At 49.4% G+C, this 21,068-nt stretch overlaps 1 protein-coding gene across 5 annotated transcripts in view; it reads right to left on the bottom strand.

The window, feature by feature from the left end:
• Positions 1-20,844, bottom strand: part of SCMH1 (Scm polycomb group protein homolog 1) — a 63,237-nt gene extending 42,393 nt beyond the window's left edge. For 4 of the 5 annotated variants that reach the window (XM_036396913.2, XM_036396915.2, XM_036396916.2 and 1 more), the window contains exons 1-3: positions 20,655-20,844; positions 6,223-6,329; positions 2,393-2,477 (exon numbers count right to left, since the gene is read on the bottom strand). In XM_036396913.2, the coding sequence (XP_036252806.1) occupies positions 2,393-2,417 (25 nt within the window). In that variant the 5' untranslated portion in view covers positions 2,418-2,477; positions 6,223-6,329; positions 20,655-20,844. The remainder of the gene's footprint in view (positions 1-2,392; positions 2,478-6,222; positions 6,330-20,654) is intronic. The other variant, XM_036396914.2, reaches the window with a different exon arrangement.
• Between the last annotated feature and the right edge of the window lie 224 nt (positions 20,845-21,068).

The raw sequence follows: 21,068 nt of genomic DNA, 5'->3' as shown, positions 1-21,068 counted from the left end.
GAGGTATCCACATCTGCACCTCAGTCCCTGTTTAGTTCCACCAGCCACTGTTCTCCTTCAGTGACAAGCAATAACAAAGAACAGCAAACTCCATCACTTTAGCTGTGAGAAGAAGGGCTTGAGAGGAACAAACATAACAGCCACTAAAAATGGCTCATGTGGATCTTTGGTGCAGAATGGCTCCTTGTGTATCAACTCCAGGTTATTCCACACAAGCAACCTCAGCCCTTTGTGGTGACTTCTCTGAAAATCTGCACAAGTGCCCTCTCCACACAAAACACCAGGTTTCCTTGTGTCCCTTGCAGCTCAGAAGAGAGCACAACAGCAAAGCAGCACCAGCTCTGCAGAGCAGCTCACCTGAGCTGTCTTTGCTCATGATAGCTTTGGGTCTCAGAGCTCCAAAAAATTGAAGATCTCAAGACAGCTCTGGAAAATGATAGAGCAAAAAGTGGGGAATGCTCATCCTGGCCTCCAGCTCTGTGCCATGGCAGAGTTCACCCTGAGCCAGCTCCTCAACCTGCTGCTGCCAGGCTGGCACCCTGGGATTGCTGCCGCATTCCAGCTCCTTTATTTTACAGACCATTTTTAGAGCTGTTGTAGACAGCAGCTTAGTGCCCTGTGAAATGTGCCTTGCCCCCATGAAAAACAGCTCCTTGTGAAAGCAAAAGGTTTGAAATCTGAGCAGTAGCTGGAAGAGGCAGGCTAAGAGCTGCTTCTAAAGTGGCCTGGGGTGTCTTGATGTGTCTGGAATTGCTTTGGGACAATTATTTTTACAATCTTCTCTTCTTGACATGTTCTTTTCAGCACAATGGACAGGACAGCATGTAGGTTTTATTGCTCTGGAAAGTGATAGAGCAAGAAGTGGGGGATGCCCACCCTGCCTCCAACAGCCTCCAGCCCAACAGAGGGATGCCAGATCAGCATCCCTTAAATGAACACAAGGGACATATGGAGTGTGGCCACAGCATCCCTAGACATGGGCCAGACAAAGAGCCTCCTTGGAGAGACATAAATGAATGAAAAGCATTGAAGGACACCCTTCCTAATAAATGCATTACCACGAGGCACAGTATTGTGCCATGTCCCTAAGAAAGCAAGAATAAAGGACATAAAGTATTTAAGGCAGAAGCAAAAGAGCCCCCTGGGTGGGTAAGGCTCCCCTCAGTGCTGCAGGACAGCTCTGACAGCATCCATGCACTCAAAGGAGCTTCTCACCATACTCTGCAGGTGAAGGTACATTTTGTTCTTAACCTTTAACATGCAAAAATCCTCATTAAGCAGGATACAAAAGCAGCAGAAAGAGAGCGAAACAAGAATTTCCGCAGACAAATAAAGAAACAGAGCAAGTTCAATGCATTATTAAAAAAGCAGGTAAGTAGGACAGAAACCCACATGTGCACAGTGCAGGTGCTGCCTCTGCAACCCCCAGCCTGGCATTCTGAGCCCAGGTCACAGAGGCAGGCTGGCTGGAGGCTCCAGGAGCACAGAGAACAAGCTGTGAGTGAGGCTGAACCCAGCCAGCCTGGCCTGGGCCACGCTGCTGACTAATCAACCAGCCTCCTTTATTGCCAAGCCCTCCAGCTGCCTCCCAGCAGGGTCTCCCCATTCCCTGCTTTCCTTCATTTATTTTCACTTCATTAAAGGACAAGCAGTGTTAGGAAGAGGATAATGCCTCTGTAAGATGAACCACGACAGAAGCAAAGGAGACATTTAAAAAAAATAAAGGGAGCAGAGAAATCGAGCATAGAAATCTCCTGCAATAAACCTTGGGAGTGTGGAGCAGATGTGAACAAAGAGCTGTGGAGGATGCTCCATCCTCTCCCTTCTCCCTTCCCCCCTCCTCCCTGATGAGATCACTCCAGTCAGATGCACATGCATGGCACAGCACTAAAGGAAATCAATATTTCTGTTAAGCACAAGAAGCCAGAGCAGCTCAGCTGCAGGCAGCCTGCTTGGCTTCACCCTTTTTGTTGGGGATGCAGGACCCAGGAAGCACGTGCTGTGTGAGGGGCCAAGGGACTGGGTGGCAGGGGAACCTCCTGACAGATTTCCTCTCCACAAGGCAGGCTGGTTTCTGGTTTCATGCCTCATTAGAGGGGGAGCCTGTGCCAGCTCAGGCAGTTTGCCTCATGCTGGGAGCTCTGCCAGATGGTGCCCTGGGTTCTGCAGGGCACCCTCCATGAGCTGCAGGGATGCCCCTAAAAAGGACTCTCCTCTCTCTGTCACAGAGGGGATTGATGAACTGCTCTCTGCACATGGATTGAGAAACACAACTCAGTTTTTGGGCTTCCAGCCACATCCCTTCAGCTCCCACCCCACTGGCAGCCCCCTGAGGCACTCAGGCCATGCCAGCTCACTGCAGGGCCCTTGGCTGTGCCAAATCACTGCTCACCTTTCTGAGGGCCTGGTTTCCGCATTCTACCACCTGCTGCTGTCCTTATCCTGGGACTGGGCTGCTCTTACAGAACTGAAGATGTCTAGGACAAAAGAAATAAAGATGAGAAAATTCCCCATTCTGGAGCACACAGTCATCTGCAGCATTAACTCATCACACAGTGGAGGGAGAAACACATTCTGTCACCTGGGGTAGCACAGAACACACAAAACTCATTTTACCCCCTGAAACTACAAGACTTTCTCCAATTTGTGGACAACACCAAATTCATGGCAGCAGGAGCAGCATGAATAAGCACAAGGAGCACATGGCTGTCTCTGTGCTAACCCTACAGTGGGTCCAGAGCGTGTGTGTGGAAGGAGGGGCTGCCCCCACTCACTAACAAAGGGAGGCAGAGCTGGAATTTATGAAAGAAAACACATGGAAACATAACATTAACTCTGGCAAAGCACACAGCAATCCCCAGCTTGCCACTTACAATTCAAATTGCTCACAGCAGTTCTGGGGAATAAGGATGAGAAATTGGACAATGACCCAGGAAATACTTTTGCTGTTAGTACTGCCATGAGTGTCCAAGTTGTGCTGCATTTTTTGTTTTCCTGGTTGCAGAAAAACTGACTGGACTGTGCCCAACAAGCAAAAGCATTTGCACTCTTGTTATAAAGAAATATTCCTGAAAAATCAGAGCTCCTGGGAGATGTGTGGTGGTCATGTACAGGGACCCAGTGCTCCAGCACAAGCACTCCCACAGGGCAGGGCCTGCCACACCCAGAAAGCCCTGCCAAGCCCTGCCACAAAACATCCAAATGAATGGCTGAGCCACAAACCAGCCCTTGGGAAAGCCACGAATAGCATGTTTGACACTCCACTAACTAATGAAAGATTAATTGTATCAATATAATTCCATTTTGTTCACAGTGGGGCAGTCAGGAGAAGGAGGAAGCTGTCTCAGGACGCAGCGCTGAGTAGCTGCTTAAAGGTTATTTACAGATCCAACTTGGCAAGAATTTGGGGTTTTGAAAACCAGGCTTTTTCGAAATGTAAGAGAAACAGAGTTTAATTTTCTGTAACAGCTCTACTAACTACAGCCTCTTTACATGCAACACTGAGCAATACTCTGAGAAGAAAAATACTGCAGGAATATTAAATACTAAAGGAAAAAAAAAATCCTGGTTGTTTTTTTTTAATCCAAATCAAAAGGTGCACAGTAGTCACTTATTGCCTCTCTCCTAAATAGTGTGTGTGTCTGTACACACTTGTGAAAGGAGTAAGGTTGGTTTCCCTTTCAATAGCAGAAGGTAACCTACATGTGAAAGGTTATTTACAACTTTTAAAGCTTCTTTTCATAATTTTCATTAAAGACTAGCAGTCCTGGCAGGAAAAGTCCCCTAGACATAAAAACCCAGGCTGAAAGGTGTTTATATATAAAGGCACCAGACAAGCATTCGCCATCTCTGGCTCTGCCCCTCTGCTGTCTGTGGGACTTTCTCAAGTACCCACACACATAAATCTCATGGCACAGGAGTTCCTGTGCCCCTCTGAGGGCTTCTGAAAAGCTGCTTCAGCCTGAGCACCTCAGAGCCCTGCTGGCAGGGATGTGTGAACCCTTCCCTTCCAAAGTATTGGAAGAAAAAACATTGTGACTGTGTTTGAGCTGCTCAGACAGGGTTTGTGAAAGGTTATGGCCCAATAACCCTAATGAGGCTCAGGAGGACCTTGTCACCCTCCACAACTCCCTGACAGGAGGGGCAGGCACGTGAGGGTCAGTCTCCTCTTCAAGGGAACAAGGGACAGTTCAAGAGGAAACAGCCTCAAGATGTGCCAGGGGAGGTTCAGGTTGGACATCAGGAAGAATTTCTTCACAGAAAGGGGTGTCAAGCATGGGAATGGGCTGCCCAGGGAGGTGGTGGTGTGCTGAGGAAGTGTCTGGATGTGGCACTAGTGCTCTGGTGTGGTGGACATGGTGGTGCTCAGTCTTGATGATCTTGGAGGTATTTTCCAACCTTAATGATTCTGTAATTCTGTGATCCTGATAAAGCACAGAGCTGACTGCTGGTATCCCTCAGCCAACACTGCAGCAGGCTCTCAGCAAGATCTCATGTCATGGAAGAGAATCAAATGTTGTAAATGTCCAATTTAAATAAATAAATAAACAAATGGTGACTCTTCCCCAAAGGAGGAGACTTAAGCTGCATGGGGAGTCCCACTTTGCTGAGAGCCACATGAATGCCAGCTCAAGGACACTGCACTCTAAAATATGCTTCCAAGAAACTGCCCAAATGTGACAGCCCCAGCCTGACTCCTGCCAGCCTCCATGAGCCTCTGACACAGCTCTGCACCACCCAGATCCCCCCTACATCTCACAGCACAGGGCAGAAACACGTGGGTTAATCCTGCAAAATCATAACTCAAGGAAAAAAAAAGCAGCAAAATAATTTTGAGTGCTCAGAGTCATGTAATGCCTAGAGAAGAGGCAGAGCCAAACTCCATGATGCACAGCTTCAGCCTGCCTGCCCCAGAGGCAGCTGGACCTACAGCCAGATGGGAGCCACCAGCCTTGGTGCATCCCAGGGACAGTTCCTGCCCTAGGATGCAGGGATGCCCTTCTTCAGCCATGGAGACAGGCACTGTACAATCACAGCTGGGAGGGATCCCCAAGGATCACCAAACCCAGCTCCTGGCCTGTCACAGACACCCCAACAGTCCCACCACCCTGGGGGTGTCTGAGAGCATTGTCCAAATGCTCCTGGAGTGCTGGCAGGCTTAGAGTCGTGACCATTTCCTGGGGAAAGAACCTTTTCCTTACATCCAGCCTGACCCTCCCCTGCCACAGCTCCAGCCACTCCCTTGGGTCCTGTCCCTGGTCACAGGGAGCACAGACAGGAGCTGCCCCTCTGCTGCCCCTGGGCTTTACTAACACAGGGCTTGGGAATTGATCGTTTCCACTGACTGTAATTTATGGTTGCCCAGAGGAGCTGTAAAATCTCCACCCTTGGAGATACTCCAAACATCAGCAGCTCCCTCCCCTGCCAGCCTGATCTCACCTTGTAGCTGACTCTGACTTCAAAGTCAGCCCATCTCTGCATGCAGCATTGGACCAGACAACCTCTGAAAGCTCCTTCCAGCCTGAAACACCCAGGGACTTCATCTCACTGGATGGCAAGAGGAATCACTCTACAGGTTTTGACAAGGCTGAAATGCCCCAGTGAGGAGAATTCAGTGTAGAGAGAAGTCAAAGGCAGAACAGACAAGTCCACAGGCACCTGTGGACAGGAGCACCATGGTACCAATGGATGCAACCTTTACTCCATTCAGGGACTGAAGATTGAAAAAATGTGAAAGTAATAAATAGCAGAAAGTACAGACTGGTACCCAAGGGGCAAAACCAGGCTACCCACAGAGACAGATCTTCCAGAATCACCTCAGGCACAAACACGCCCCTGATGAGGACCTCCTGGCTGGATCCATGGCACAAAGGACACAATCTTATTTTGCATCAAATAAAAAGCCTTTGAGATTTCCACAGCCCAGCACACGCTGCAATGCTCCATCTCCAGAGCCTGACACTTGCACAGAGCTGCACACCGGAGTTCAAACTCCCCTTGTTTTCAAAAGCTGTGTTTCTCCTGCTTGTGGAGATCAAGATAATCTCCCAAGCATGAACTACAGCATTACAGAGTGCTGGTTTCCAGAATTCATAACCTGAAAGGACAGATCAATGTGCAAATTCATTCCAGCAGGATGCTACCTTAAAAAGACCAACTAATTTGCTGCCTTTAGTAGCAGATGAAGTTCCTCTCCCAGAGTTTCAAACAACTTTCACTCACCGAGATATCAAAAGTGCCAAGGGCTCCACTGAACTGTCATGGGCTCTAGTTCCCCATCACTCCTACAAGACAGCAGAGTCAGTACAAACACTGCGGCATAGCAAAACCTGAAAGCACAGAGACAAAATGAAAAAGTTTGCATTTAATTGCAGAAAGGCTAAGTTACCAGCTGCATTATTCATGTTCATATTTAATTCATTTAAAACATCCAAATTTAAATTTAAAGACAGCTGTAACAAACATTCCCACTTGCACTCACAAAGCAGCACAGAACTTGACACAATTTAAGTTCAGCTTGCAGTGAGTACACGGGACTGCGGCTGTTAAACACCTTTGATATGAGTAAGATCACATCAACTGAGCTGATAGAAACTAGTTCAGCTTTTGTAAAATGAAACTATCACACAAAGGAGGATTGAAAAGACTAGACCTGATTAGTAATGAAAAGGAGAGAGACCACAGGAGAGGCATATAAAATAATGAGTAGCATGAAGAGAGAGAACTGGGGACTCCAAATTATCCCTTCCCAGTGCAGCAGAACAAACCTACAAAAGTAAAAAACCCCCAAGTATATAGCAGGGAGAAGGAGCAGTTCATTGGAAATTAATAGACATGCAACTTCCTTATGGAGGAAGTTATCAAGGGAAGTAAAGGAGTAACCTTAGAAGTGACAGACATTGAAAAGCAAAGCAGCATTTGTAAGGGTATCAAAGTATGAGACCCATGGGCCATCAGTACCCAGGCCCCAAGAGCTGAAGGCTGGGTGCCCAGCCAAACCCTGCCCACCCCATCACTGCCTCTGAGGCACGGAAAAGCTGAGCCCCTGCCCTCCTGCCAGGCTGCAGACCCCAGCTCACGGCCAGGGGCAGGACACCAGCTCAGGACATGGTTTGCTCACAGCCTGGGGAGCCCTGTGCTGGCTTACACTGAGATTCACACCTCTGATGCATTTTCCTTTTCCTCAGGCAGGCAGGCAGAGCATCCCAGGGCATCCCCAGCTCCTCCAGCACTGCACAGCCTGCAGCAACACTGTGGAAATGCATCTTAATCTAATTAAGTTCTCCCCCCACTGCTCTTGCCAACAGGCTTTTCCAAAAGCTCATCCCTAAGGGTAGTCAGATTCAATTTACCTGTGCCAGATTGGAAGGCAACTGCAGGGTTACAGGGGAGCCTACTCTGCAATATTCTTCCACAAAATGTGGCAACTGCAATATCAGTAAAACAAAAATGAGAAAATTTGGATGGAAGATGCTGTCCCATCTTTCCAGCCCTCATGAGATGCATGTAATCCCTTTATCTCCAAAGCCTCTGCTCCTTCAGAGTGCATAATTATCAAAGGAGTTAGAGCTGAGGCTCTTAATGTCTCTTCTAGGCACTTCTTTGTTCCACTCAAGGCACCAGTCACAACTGAATTATTTCCTGGGGTTGTTTGGACTTCCTATTATACAAGGGTGATTCTGGTGAACCTTGGGATGGAATCCAAGTCGGATCTCAGCACTCCCATGTTTGATTGAAAGGGAACCTGAAGGTTTGCTGACAGCGTGCCAAGCTTCAAACCTTGCTGGACAATGCCACTGCCAGCAGGCCAGAGGCTTTCAGAGACAAGAGGAAGAAAACCACCAGCAGTGAAGCTGGAAAATGGTTTTATTAGGTCAGATACATACCCACAGATTAGGACTGGGGGAAAAAAAAAGGAAACTTTGCATATTGACAGAGGACTGTGAGAATGACGCTTCTTGGAAATCCCATGGGGCTGCCACAAGAGAATCCTGACAGTTTCTCATGATGCAAAGTGGCTGCAGGCATTGATTTGTTCCCCACAAAAGCACAGGTCTGGAGCACCACAACCACTGCAGCCACTAAAAATCCCTTCCATGTAACCTCTGCTGCAGCTGAGGTTTTCTTCACAGCGACGTTTCCATCAAACACCATCAATGTTTCCAGCAGTAAAGAGCTGTCCCTTACAAATTCCCTCAGGAATGTGAGGGCAGCCCTGTAAGCTCCTGCCTGTCACGGGTGATGGCAGTGCTGCCATTCCAGCCTCCCTGCTGCAATGCTTCAGCTCCATTCTGGAAGCCCCTGTGTGACTACACAGGCACATCCAGTGGCATCCCAACCCAAGCAGAAAATCAGGCACATGATGAGCAGAATTACAGAATATCCTGAGCTGGGAGGGATTCATAAGGATTAATTCATGTGAATTACAGAATATCCTGAGCTGGGAGGGATCCATAAGGATCATCAATTCCAACTCCTGACCACACAGGACACCCCAACAATCCCACCCTGTCCCTGAGAGCATTTTCCAGATTGAGCTTTGGCAGCCTTGGAACCATGACCATTCCCTGGAAGCCTGTTCAGTGCCCCACAACCCTCTAGGGGAAGAACCTTTCCCAAACTCAGCCTGCTTGCTCATTTAACACCTTTTTTTGCCATTTTTAATTTCTATGGTGCAGAAAGAAAAGCACTTTCAGCCTACATGAGAAATCAGAAGAATGTCAGCACACGATCTGACTCCTCCTTTAGTTTTCACACCAGCCTCGGCTCCTCTGATTTCTGCCTGACCTGTGGACACCAGAACTTTTGCTGGTCTAAAGCACAGTTCTTGCTCTCTCAAGGCATGCTTTGATGAGCCAGCTGACTGACCCCTTTCCTGGGCAGAAGCCAAAGACCAGCTCCCAGCACTGAGCATCAGCCTCCTCAGAGCCAGACATGCAGGCAAGGATCCTAAACCAAAATGCCAAATGGATGTTTATGTGGGACCTGGAGTAAACCCTCAGGAGTGATCAGCTTCCCAGTTTGAAAAGGTGAGTCAGAATTTATCTTAAACAATGATTTTAGCTCCTTCCACCTCCCTGCTACCATCCTCCTGAGCAAGACTGGAGTTTTATTTCTCCTGGTTAGTGCAAAGTCACATTTTTGGCAGCTCCAAACAAAGGCTGATAAAGATACAGCATCTCTGGAAGCACCTCCCCTCATCAGATCAGGAGAGCCCTTACATTCACACCAGGGAATATTTCTAAGTAACACTGTACAATGAATGCTGGTATTTCCATCTGCAGTACTGATCCCCTTGTGTGATCTGAAATACCTGACTGGCTGTAAACCATTATTCCTCTTTCTACCAGAAGGATTTTCTGTTATTTCCAACATCTCTCATTCTCTGGAATTAATTTTATCCTTCTATCATGTAAGAAGTGGACTGATGAACTCCAGACTTCATGACAGGCTCCTCACAAACACATTCTTGTGTTAACACACTGAGGTGTCTCGAAGATGTGATCACAAGGAACACACTTCCCTCAGCCCCTGAGCCAAGTCTCACGGGATTACATATTTTAAAAGACAAAAACATGTGAAAAAACTTGGATATACCATGTTTCTACAATGAAAATATTGATTTTATGACTTCCTTTTGAACACCTTCAGGTTGGTGGGGAGAGAAAATAAGTCAGCCCCCCAGGAAATGGCAGCTGGACCACCAGACACTGCTGAGTCAGGCTCAAGAGATCACCCTCAGGGTGAGTACAAAAACCACAGATCAGTGAGAGGAACCACCACTGTGAGCAAAGCTACAATGGTTACCACTGCTCATGACTGTGGAAGAAATGAAATGAAACCTTGCAGGATTTCAGTAATGATTTCTTTCCTAGGCAAAAATAAACCCAAAAAACCAACCCACACACACACAAAAAAAACCAACCATAACCAAAACCAAAAAACAAAACTAAAATAAACCCAACAAAACCAGCATGGGCCTTGGATCAAACCAAAAACATCCTGACATGTCTCACTGTGAGCAGATCTTGCTCTCCACAAAGACTGAAGAGGCTGCAGTAAAGACAACATATTTGGCACACTCCAGGAACAGGATACCAGGCTGAGAGAAATGGAGAGATGAAAGGGCTTCAAATAAAAGACAAATAAGATAATCTGACTTGAGTCTGGTAAAGGAAGCCCCTTAACAGGATGAATTTTCTCAGTACAGACATGTTTACTGATGAGCTGGGAGTTTCAGCTCCGTGGCTGCCATTTCTGTAGTGAGGGGGGTGAGCACTCCAGCCCTGCAAATCCTCCTTGGAAAGATGGGGCTCGACTGCTGTAAGAAGTCCACACACTGCTGAAAAATCAGAGCTGCTTTTAAGACTGGCATTGGTTTCCAACCCACTCAAATAGAAAGAAACCAGTGCAAAACCTAATGCAGGGAACATGGAGTCATGGAGTGGTTTGGGTCAGATGGGAGCTCAAAGATCCTTTTGTTTCAACCCCCTCGACATGGGCAGGGATTCACAGCCCTCACAGCATCCTGTGCTGCTCCTCCCCAGACAGGACCATGTCCAAGGCTTGGAGCCAGTGCCTGGGCTGCCTCCCACTGGAGTGGCCCACCTTGAACTCGTGCTGATGTGGCACAGGCCTTATCTAATCACACAAATCCCCTGGGGGTAAGGAAGCTTCACTGTGCTCCAGAATTATTGCAGCAAGTCCTTCATGGCTGGTCCTACTGCTGAAGTCACTTTGAGGTTCTCCCTCTGAGCTGAGCAATGCCCATGTCCCACATCCCAGTGAGAAACATGCCACCAACATCACTGCTCTCCATGACTGCTCTGGAGGAGTTCTGGGAAAAGCTGCAGATCTCTGTTTCTTGGTGTTAGGCAGAGACATTTCTGACTGTACCTCCACAGAGCTCTCCCAAATGCACTGTAACAAAACCCAACACAGAGATCTGCTTTTTGGGCAGGTAAGGTGCCTGTTACATAGAGAAAAGCAAAGCACTGATGGACTTCAGTGCCAGTTGCGAAGAACATGCCAAAGCAAGGAACTGAATCTGTGTGCCCAAGGCTGCTGTTTCTAACACTGGACCATCTGTGTTACAGCTATTTTGTGTCAGCAGGACTCCCATAGCTAAAAGTTAAAGTCTCCAGACTTTAGAAGAGGAATGGCCTGGGTGTTAGACTGGCACAGCAGTGTACCCAATCCACTGAGGACAACTAGAGTAGAGAAGATTTATCACACGTGGGGCTCTGGCATATTCTGCCCATTCCCTGACACCCTGGGAATGGGAACCAGCCCGCAGGCCAGGTTTGCAGGTACCTGAGTTTCCTCTCATGGCAATCCCAGAACATGGAGAGGTGCAGGACATGGCACACCCCACACTCCTGTGCTGGGTTATGCCCCCTTGCCTGGGGACAAGCTGGAGGGTGAAGCTGGTGCTGCAGGGCACCCTGAGGGTGCACCAGCCAGTGCAGGCATAGTGGGAAGGCCAAACTGATGCAGGCAGTACAGAAAGTTTTGCAGCAATGTGGCTATTTCAGCCTGCACTGAGCCACATGCCAAAGCTAAGAGCTATTACTGAAAGCAGATGGCTTACAGGAGACCTTGAAATGGGATTCTGCCCGGGCACTTACAGAGTCACCCCTCACAAAAGCACACACAATAGGATGCTTCAAGGTCTTTAAATAAGAATTTAAACAGGAGTACATTAAAAACCAGTGCATGGTTTCCATATCACCCCCAGACAGGCTAGTACAGCCCCCCTTGCACAGCCAGCTGTGGCTGCTTTCCCAGACAGCAGTTACAGGGGTGATGGATGTGGCCCCAGAAAGGGCCTCCAGTGTGAAAACTCTTCGTGGTTGACACCCAGTAGATATATGTATGTATAACATGTTTAATCAACCTTATCCTTAATTCTCTACTGGACTCTATTAAAAAATGAACTCTTTATGGCATGGAAGATGTGGAAGGACAATGTATTCCTATGGAAGGGGAAACAGGAGGCAATCCAGAAGGAAAGGACTGGCTTCCAGTTGTGTCTCTATTGGAAATGTCAAGACAGACTGTGCAGTGATGCTGCAAGCAGGATGTGAGAATTCCTCAAAGAAAATTTTGCATTAACTATTTCTAGTAATGTAAGTTTGATAAAGTTTCAGCAGAACATCCTCAGGAGACCATGAGCAGGGAAAGGCAGCTTGAGGGGGAATAAAAAACCAAAGGGATGGTAATTAGGGGACACAACAGAAATGTAAATGAGGAAAACTCTGCAAAGAGAGGGGAAGGAGATGACCCAATCCCTTAAAGTAAGTACCCTGTATCTCACAAGCACGAGGGAGGAGGGTGATCCCCAGGGAGAGACACACGGGGCAAGGGTTTCCACTGAAATGGCAGGGAGGGAGATGAGAGCTCAGGGAGCAGAGCAGAACAAACCAGCCCTGAAGAAAAGGTGAGGGACAAAATCACCACCCTCTAATGAGCTACATACTGAGACATGGGGCATGATGATGGTTACATACACTTACAATTACATTTTCCTTCTCCTTTCCTTCTATAACCAACCCTAAAAATTAAATGGAATGCTTAGCAATATCCCCTGGGAAAATACAGGGATGAAAACTCATCCTCGAGCCTCACATGGCATCAAAGCAATCGCTGAGGATGTTACTGGAATGCCTGAAGTGCTCTCTTTCCTCATCCAGCACAAAGGAATGACCTTCCAAGGAGTTAAGCATTTCTTACCTTCCTGAGGTCCAGCACCAACACAAACATCTCCCTGCTGACAAAGAGGAGGAGGGAGGGGGGCACAACTCCAGTCACACTCAAGGCTGAATCCTTCACAGATCCACATACAAATCCCTGTCCCTGACTCAACATCCACACAGCCAACCTTCCCAAACCTTCCAAACGCAACTCCCTCTGCCCTCCCTCAGAGGAGACCCCTTTAATGTGTGTGTGTGTGTGTGTATATAAAAATCTACCCTTAGAGTGACACAACCCAGGGTCTCCCTGGCAGGAAGCACAGCCAGACTCCCCTCCAACCCTTCCAGCAGCTGATTCTTCTTATGCAAACAAAGGACAGATGAGGAATAGTTCCTACTGATCTGCCCCATCTGCTAAAGAAATGAAAAAGATAAAATCTCCAAACCCTCAGGGTATGGAGCAGAGCCACAAAACCTGGATTTACCCTTTTGGAGCGGAAGAGGAGTCAGTCTCTGCTGCTTGGAGCACTGAGACAGAGATAATCCAGCCCTGAGAGAGGATGTCTGGGGAGGGAAGGATGTGAAAGGATCATTCCAGCCCAATCAAGGCAAAGGGCTGCCCAGGAGAAGAGCTCCTCAAACTCACTGTACCCCAAGGGAATGGTGTGCCAGGGCAGGAAACAAGTATCATTGTTTTATTTTCTCACCCATGTAGAGAGATATTAATTCATCTATTTCTTAGGAAAAAGACAGGAAATTGTTACACTGCAACATGTTAAGAGAAACCAGCAGAGCCAGGCTCACTGAGGATGGGTATTAATTACTGCTTGCTATTTTTAATCTGTGTATAACTCTGGTCTTATCTGTGACTTAAGATAAAATCCCAGTATTCAAAACCATGTATCTACTCAAAGAGAAATATCATCTACCGGGTACAATGTCTGGATACAGAAAAAGTATAACATGCCCATCAAAATTACACTCAATTTTAATAACAAAAGAAAGAACAATCTAGATGTAGACAGAAATATTAGCTCAGGAGAATTACTCCCAGAGAGGAAAAATCACTAGCCAGTTCCTGCAGGAAACCCTGAACAGATTGCTGTTAATTATGTAAAGAAAAAGTTCTTAGGCTGCTTTACATTCCTGAAGGGCCAAGAGTTTGGACAACTAAAAAATATCCTGTGAGGCCCTTCACTGTTTTCTGTGCAACACACAGTAGATGCCAATAAAAAACCCAAATCATAACCACAAGCAACCAAAAGTCCATCCTGCATCTCTGCAAGTATGTTCAGTGTCTGCCAAGGAGCTAATGAAAACAAGGCACTCTTACAGACTGTATCTGCTCGACATTCAAGTACCTGCTGGACATTTTGTACAGCTTATAAAGCCATAAAATATCACAGGGCATTTACAGATTTTCCAGCTGACAACAATATGAAATAAGTGAGCAGTCCCAGAACACACTGAGTCCTCTGGTCAGGCACAAGATAATGCTGAACAGATACCACTACACACACACACATATATATATATATAACTGGAGACTCTGCCAGCAGTGTGCAAGACATGACCAAAGCTCGTGGTGATGGAAAGGGAGTCAAGATTCAAACCCCCCCCATAATGCTGGAACAACAGGGCACTGCCCAGATCTACAGTGCAGGGCTTGGATAATGCCCAAGGCAAACAAGTTCCTCCTGCCCTCTCCAGGCACAGCAATTCAAGTGAGCTGCTACCTCCTGCCATGCTGGAGGAGATGTGGCACTGCACAGCCAGGTAAAACCCTCCAGTGTGGGGCTGTGGCAATCACAAATGACCTCAGGAGTCAAGTGACAAGCCAGGTCAGCCAGCTGCCACGGTTTACCCCACTTGTGGGAAGAGTTAAGGGCTCCAGGTGAGCCCTTAGGTGGTGGAACTGATACCTGCTGCCCATCACTGGCCAATATCCTCTGCACATAACAAGCAGGACAGCATTTTTCTTCTCTTGGTAGCTCGCCAGAAGAGAAGGTGAAATATCAAAATGATAGGGTTAAAGTATAGCAATACCAGCCTGAAATCAAGCAAAGCTCCTTAATCTCAGAATAGTCAGGCACTGGAGTGAATTGCTGAGGAAGGAGGAATCACCATCACAGGAAACCTTAGAACACCCTAGAGAAACCTCCAGGAAACATTATGTATGGGTGATCCTTCAAGGTCACTTCTAGAAACACTGAAACCACAAGACTTTCTGCATAGGTACCTCCCTGATCACACAGCCACTGCACAATTTTAATGGCCTGCAGCACCTAAGATTTGCTGTAAAAAGACAAAAAAAAAAAAAAAAAAACCCAACCACAGTCAGCGTGCAGAGAGCAGCAGTCTCTGGGCTGTGTGAACAGCCACTCGACTTATTTTTAGAAAGTAGAATTGGTACAACTTCCTCCTCAGTCCACATCAGACTCCATCAGCTCTTCTGCTTGCTCTCTACTCCACTTAACTAATGGGTACAGAGCAGAAATTTCTCCTACCTTATGCATTGCAGCTGGGCAGGAAAGGCACGAGTGGGGAGCGAGGGGCCCTGCAGCAGTGAGTGCAGGGAGGCAGCACTGCTGGGAGATGCCCAGGACTCTGCAGAGCTCCCCCAGGGCATTCAGCCTGAGCTCAGGTAGCCACCCTCACCTTGAGCCATCACCTCTGCAGTCCAGCTGGTACCAGGGACATTCAAGTGCACTGTGGGGACATTTTGTGCCACCCAGAGCCAGAGCCCAGGTTCCTGCCCCAAAGTCCCTCCCCCCTGAGAAGAGCTATGGAGTAACCATCCACTACTGATTGTCTATGAAGAAGACAACTCCAGAAGTTAATTAATTCCTTCTAACTACCATAGGAGTGGCTAGAAGTGAAACACAAGTCCAGCATAACTCAGCAGAAATCCTGGCTTTTACTAAGGAGCCAAAATACTAGCTGTAGACAGGTGAGAATCCAGTGATTATATGTGAGTGTCTTCTGAAAAATCTCTGAATATTTAAGATGGATATACACATGTAAGGTTGTCAATGATAATGAGCCATGCTAAAGTTGCTGCTCATCCGTGTCCCCCACGGTGTGTGCAGCCCAGCCTGGCCCCTGGCCTGGCCTGGCTTGGCTTGGCTTGGCTTCCCCACAGCTGCAGGGACACAGGGAGGGTAGCAGGCCCTGGCAGCAGCCCAGGGAGGCTCCCCCAGCCAGGAGGGAGCGAGGGGGAGCAGGGAACACAGGCTGCCCTGCTGCTCACCTCAGACACAGCTGGACACGCATCCATCCCACCGCCGAGGGCTCAGCACGGGGGGGGAGGAGGAGGCAGGGGCTGCTCCAAACGGGAAAGGGAGGGAGGCCAGGAGCAGGGACACCCTGCAGCAGTGGCACAGGGGAGGCCAGAGCAGATGGAAGCTCGTCAGGCACTGGCAGCAGGTGTTCCAGCATGAGGTGACTGCAAGCAGCAGCCGATGGGACCGTGGCTCACTCAGTGGAGCACAGATGGGCTTCACCCTGTGCAGCCTCTGCCAACACTGAACTCAAACATTGTAAGTGTCCCCCATCTCCCCCCAAGCACAAACCCCATTTTTCCTGGCAGGATCTTTTCCTGTGGTCAAACATCAGCAGCACCCTGAGGAATCAGAAGGGTGCACCTACTTCTCTCCACCCCCAAGCAAACCGCAGCAGATGTCACTCCAGAAATGGGTGAACCAAACTTGTTCCCCTGCCACAATATCTACGAGAAAGGATCTGGATCGGTGTCCAGTGAAACCTGGAAGGGCCAGGAGAGAGGAAGAATTGCAAGAAACTCAATGGGCAAAGATTGAACTTCACAGATTTCCACTACCATCTACTCCTACAGTTTCTGTTGCTGAAAACAAACCCCAGCCACAGGGAGATTTCTGGGCTGTTCCCACTGTGGCAGCCTGGAAAATGTACAAGCTAATTGGAGCTGGGTTACTCCAAGCACACTGGCTGGGAGGAGGCACCTCCAGCAGGAGTTTCTTTTCCTACTGGTGATAACACCATTCAATTTCTAATACAAACAGAAAAAAACTTCTGAGCAAGAAATGGAGAGCGGCAGAAGCACAAGCTTGTGCCAGGGAAAAACAGTCCTGCCTGAATTCCCACGTCAGCTCCCTTGTGCTGGCAATGACCACACTGACTGTGCTCTGTTTCCTCATCTCCAGTGACATATTACCAACCAGGCTGTGGAGCTGCAGGGGCCACTTCCCTCTGCTGATCAAGGCAGCTCTGAGGAAGCCAAGTGCTTTAGATTCATTCCCCAGACATCACCTGTCCATCTGGCCTGTTGGACGAGGCTGCCACGCAAACAGCAGAGGCAGCAAAACAGACATTCATCTCTTCCTTCAGTTCTCAGCCAAATTCTTGATTTTTTTGCTCAGGATGAGTCTGCATAAAAGTGTGAGATTCAGTCCAGTGAGAGCAGAGGCACACACAAACTCTGCTTAAATCCCTGCTAGAGAGGCAGAAACGTTTGGTAGTGAAGACTGCAAACTTTGTATCACAGTGTCTAAATCTGCTAGAGGTGGTGTGTGTAAGAAACCTCAGTAAAAGAGCTAAGTATTACTCTGTTTTTTAAGGGAATTGAATGAAAATAGAGATCTCTGGGAATTAAGTGTTTTCAGCAGCAGCCAGGCTGCAGTGATGTCCCTGTACTGATCTCTCCTTCTGCTCACAATTGAAACCACCTCTGAAATGTCCTGCTAAGGGAGAATGCCACCCAGGACAGAGCACAGCTTTACAAAGAGGAGGAGGTGCTGATCTCCGGTGCTCAGGTGTCCCCACCACTCTGACACCACTAGTTCAAGTCACTGGATTTGTTCACTCCAAGCCCAGTGAGAGCTGGTGATACACAGGGAAGATCTCTTGTGCTTCCTGCTGCTCTCAGACTTGCACTATCGGGTTAAACATAGTGCAAATGTTTTATAACAGCTTCCACTGGTAGATATTTAAGCTGGGTAAGAAAGGGATTTTTTACAACTGTATTAAAGCCAGAAAAAGCATTTCCTTTAGGATTAGGCTGTGCTATCTTGTAAATGAAGTGGGATGAAACATTTATGTCCCAGCTTGGAGTGCAGGTGCTACACCCGGATGTAGTGCTGGGGTGAAGGAGGAGTCAGAGCCACAGCTCTGCTACACTGAGAGTTCAATTGTGGAGATAATTTTTACCTTGGCATGTCTCTGAATTATATATATGCAGGAGATTAACCACCTCACAGGAGAAGCTGGCAGCCAAAGTTGCTGCTCTGTCCTCAATGCATCTTCCCTCACTTGTCAGGGACCTCTCCTTGTCAGGAAACTTCTCAAACATAAATGGATGCATAAAATACTCAAAATGTTTTTCTCTCATTGCAAAAACTGAATTGCAGTAGCAGGCAAGGAAAAGGAGAAAAGACAGGGTGGAAGATGCAAACATTACAGCTCAAACAAGAGCCCCAGACACACCAAGGTTTAACTCAGCGCAGCTCTGAGCTCATGTTGCTATCATGCTACTCCAGATTTGCAAACAGGAGCTCACCAAGCACGCCAAGTCCTGCCACAAACACACAGTTAACAGCACAAACAGGCAAACATATGATCTGCATTCCTTGTCACGTAACAGTGCTGAGATGTACCCAAAAAGGGGTCGTTTGGGCCCAGCTTATTACAACTGCTGGGCAGAGTCCTGTTCTGACTGACCACGGCACTTTAGGTGAAGTGTGAATGGGAGCAGAACCCAAGTCAGAGACAGAGGTCAGCTAGGCTGACATGCCCATGTGAGAAGAAGGGAGAAACTGATCTTGCTCAGCTCAGGGAGAGGGAAAAGAAGTCTTCAAATGCTTCTCACTGAGCTGCAGACACGTAGGAAGTGGAGTGATGTGTGGAGTAGGGTGCTCTCCATGAGCTCTGGACATCAGAAAAAGAACAGGTTTAAAGTGCAAGACAAAGACTTAGATTAAACACCCCAAAAAATATCTGTAATGATGGGGAGGCCTAAGTGTTGGCATACACCACCTGCACAGGACATGGAATTGCCAGCATGAAGAGCTTAAAAGAACTATTACTCAAGAAGAGTTTAGAAGCCCACCTGACCTTACCCAAGATTGGGAAACAACCAGGACATCTCTGGAGGTACCTGATGTCTGAGTCTACCAAACAAAGTTTCAGACATTCCTTTAAATCAGACGTAGGGCAGGGACAGAGCACTCCTGTCTAGACTGAAGCACAGCTACTTGATGAATAAGATCATCATTTAATACCTTAACAGGATCTTTTACTTATAGACACTATATTGTCTGGCAAAATTCATCAGATTTCCACAGAAGTGCCCCAAGAAAAGCAGTTAATCAAGATGCAGAATTGTCACTTGCTAAGATGTAAATACCAAACCAGGACCAAGACTCAGCATATCTCTCACAAACAGAACACACTCAAACTTTAAATTAAATGAATACTTTAAATAGCACAGAAATACCTGCATTTCCCTCGTGCCCATTGGAAGGGACTCCCTGATTTCCATCTGCATTTTCATACCATCTACTGGGCAGATCCTGAACTACCCACCAGCCCATGCAGGGCTGCATACCACGGCAGCTTGTCCCAAGCTGAGACCCCCATGAGCCGAGTTTTGTTCCCCATATTAACCCCAAACCACATGCCGGTGCCTGAGATGAAGCACAAGGAATGACACCACCATCCCATGCTCCCAATATTCCCAGCAAACACATATGGACAGCACAGCCTGGCCAGCAGAAGCTGAGAGTAAGAGAGGAAGGCGACAGGAGGAGGCCCAGCCCGCAGCGAACCGAGGTGGGAGAACATTTTCCCCCAATATTACTGGCTGCGAACTGCAGCGACCACATGGCTGTTCCCAGCCACTCAGTGCACGCTGTTTACTATAAACAACAACAGTAAACACAAACTCAGCCAAAAAATCAAAGCCGGAGACCCCAGAGCTGGGTCTCCACATCCCGCGTTCCCCATGGAAATAGTTTCAGCTGCTGAACCTAAACCACCCGAGGCCCAAGGGAGCCAAGCTGCTCAGTGCATCCCAAACTCAGGCTGCCTGCTCAGATTTACCAGCTCTACCTTCAGTCATCCACACTCCAAAGTGCTGCCACAGTTTTACACCGGAGCTTCAAAGAGCTTGCGGATTAAACCTGCGCGACAGGAGCCAGCCGTCACCGGGGTTATTTTTAAACATCTCACTGTGCACGAAACGCTCAAATCTTGTCTCGCTCCCAGCTCTACCCCAGCGCTCGGCTCGGGGCGGCTGCGAAGGAGGCGCAGCTTCTCCCCAGGCACGGTGGTGATGGGATTTCTCCGGCTGCTCCCCGGGGTCACCCCTGCCACCTCCAGCAGCAGGACCTGCTCGGAGCACCGGGCACCAGCTCCACACACACACTGGGGTGACAGCACGGTGTCACCGAGCCCCGAAGGGCTCGTGGGGGAGGAAGGGCACAAACCCCTGCGGGCAGAGCTCCAGACAGGGCCACCTCCTGCAGCTCGGTCCCGCTTTCCCTATCCGGCCAGGAGCGCCCGGCCGGTACCGAAACGCGCCGGGGAGGGGGCGGCTCCGGCCGGCCCCAGAACCGCTCCGAGGCCTCGGGGCGAGGCGGTACCGCGGCTGCCCGAGGCCCTGCCCGGGGACAACCGGCACAACAACAAAGCCCTGGAAGAGGCTTCCCCAGGGAGGCACAGCCCGGCCGGGCAGCCGCGGGGCCGGGGAGCCCCGGGGCGCTGCCCGGCCGCCGGGAGGGCCGGTCCCGGACGGGCACCAGCAGGTGCGGGCGGTGACAGCCTCCCTCGGCCCGGGCACCGCGCGGAAGCGGCGGCCGGGCCGCGCTGACAGGAGGGATGAGATCCGGGCCGGGCTGCGGGCCCGACCCCCGCCCGAGCCCCGCCGCGCTTCCCCGGCCGGGCCGGACCGAGCCCGGCCGAGCCGCCCGCCCTGGGCCGCCCGCTCACCTGCGCGGCCGCCGAGCGCTGGCGCTGCTCAGTCCCTCGCCGCCGCCGCCGCCGCCATGTTCGCGCTGCGCAGGGAGGCGGGGAGGGAACGGGAGGGAACGGGAAGGAGCGAAGGGGGAGCGGTGGGGGATCGGGGAGGAGGGACCGGCGGCCCGGCCCGGCCCGGCCCCGCGCCGTCCCCGCCGCCGGGACGGCTCCGGCCAGCGCTGGCGCTTCGGCAGCTGATCGGCCGAGGCTCGGCTGGGTCGGTGCGGCTCCACTCGGCTCGGCTCGGTTGGGTTCGGCTGCGTTCGGCTCGGCTCGGCTTGTCTCGGCACAGCTCCTCTCTGGTTCGGCACAGCTCGGGCTCTGGCAAGGCTCGGCTCCGCTCGGTCTCGGCTGGGTTCGGCCCGTCCCGGCTCGACTCCAGTCGGC

This window comes from Molothrus ater, chromosome 24 (assembly GCF_012460135.2).
Source record: "Molothrus ater isolate BHLD 08-10-18 breed brown headed cowbird chromosome 24, BPBGC_Mater_1.1, whole genome shotgun sequence".
NCBI classification, from domain to species: Eukaryota; Metazoa; Chordata; class Aves; order Passeriformes; family Icteridae; genus Molothrus; species Molothrus ater.
Note: the sequence above shows the minus strand (reverse complement) of the source record. Positions and strands in the feature narration are given on the sequence as shown.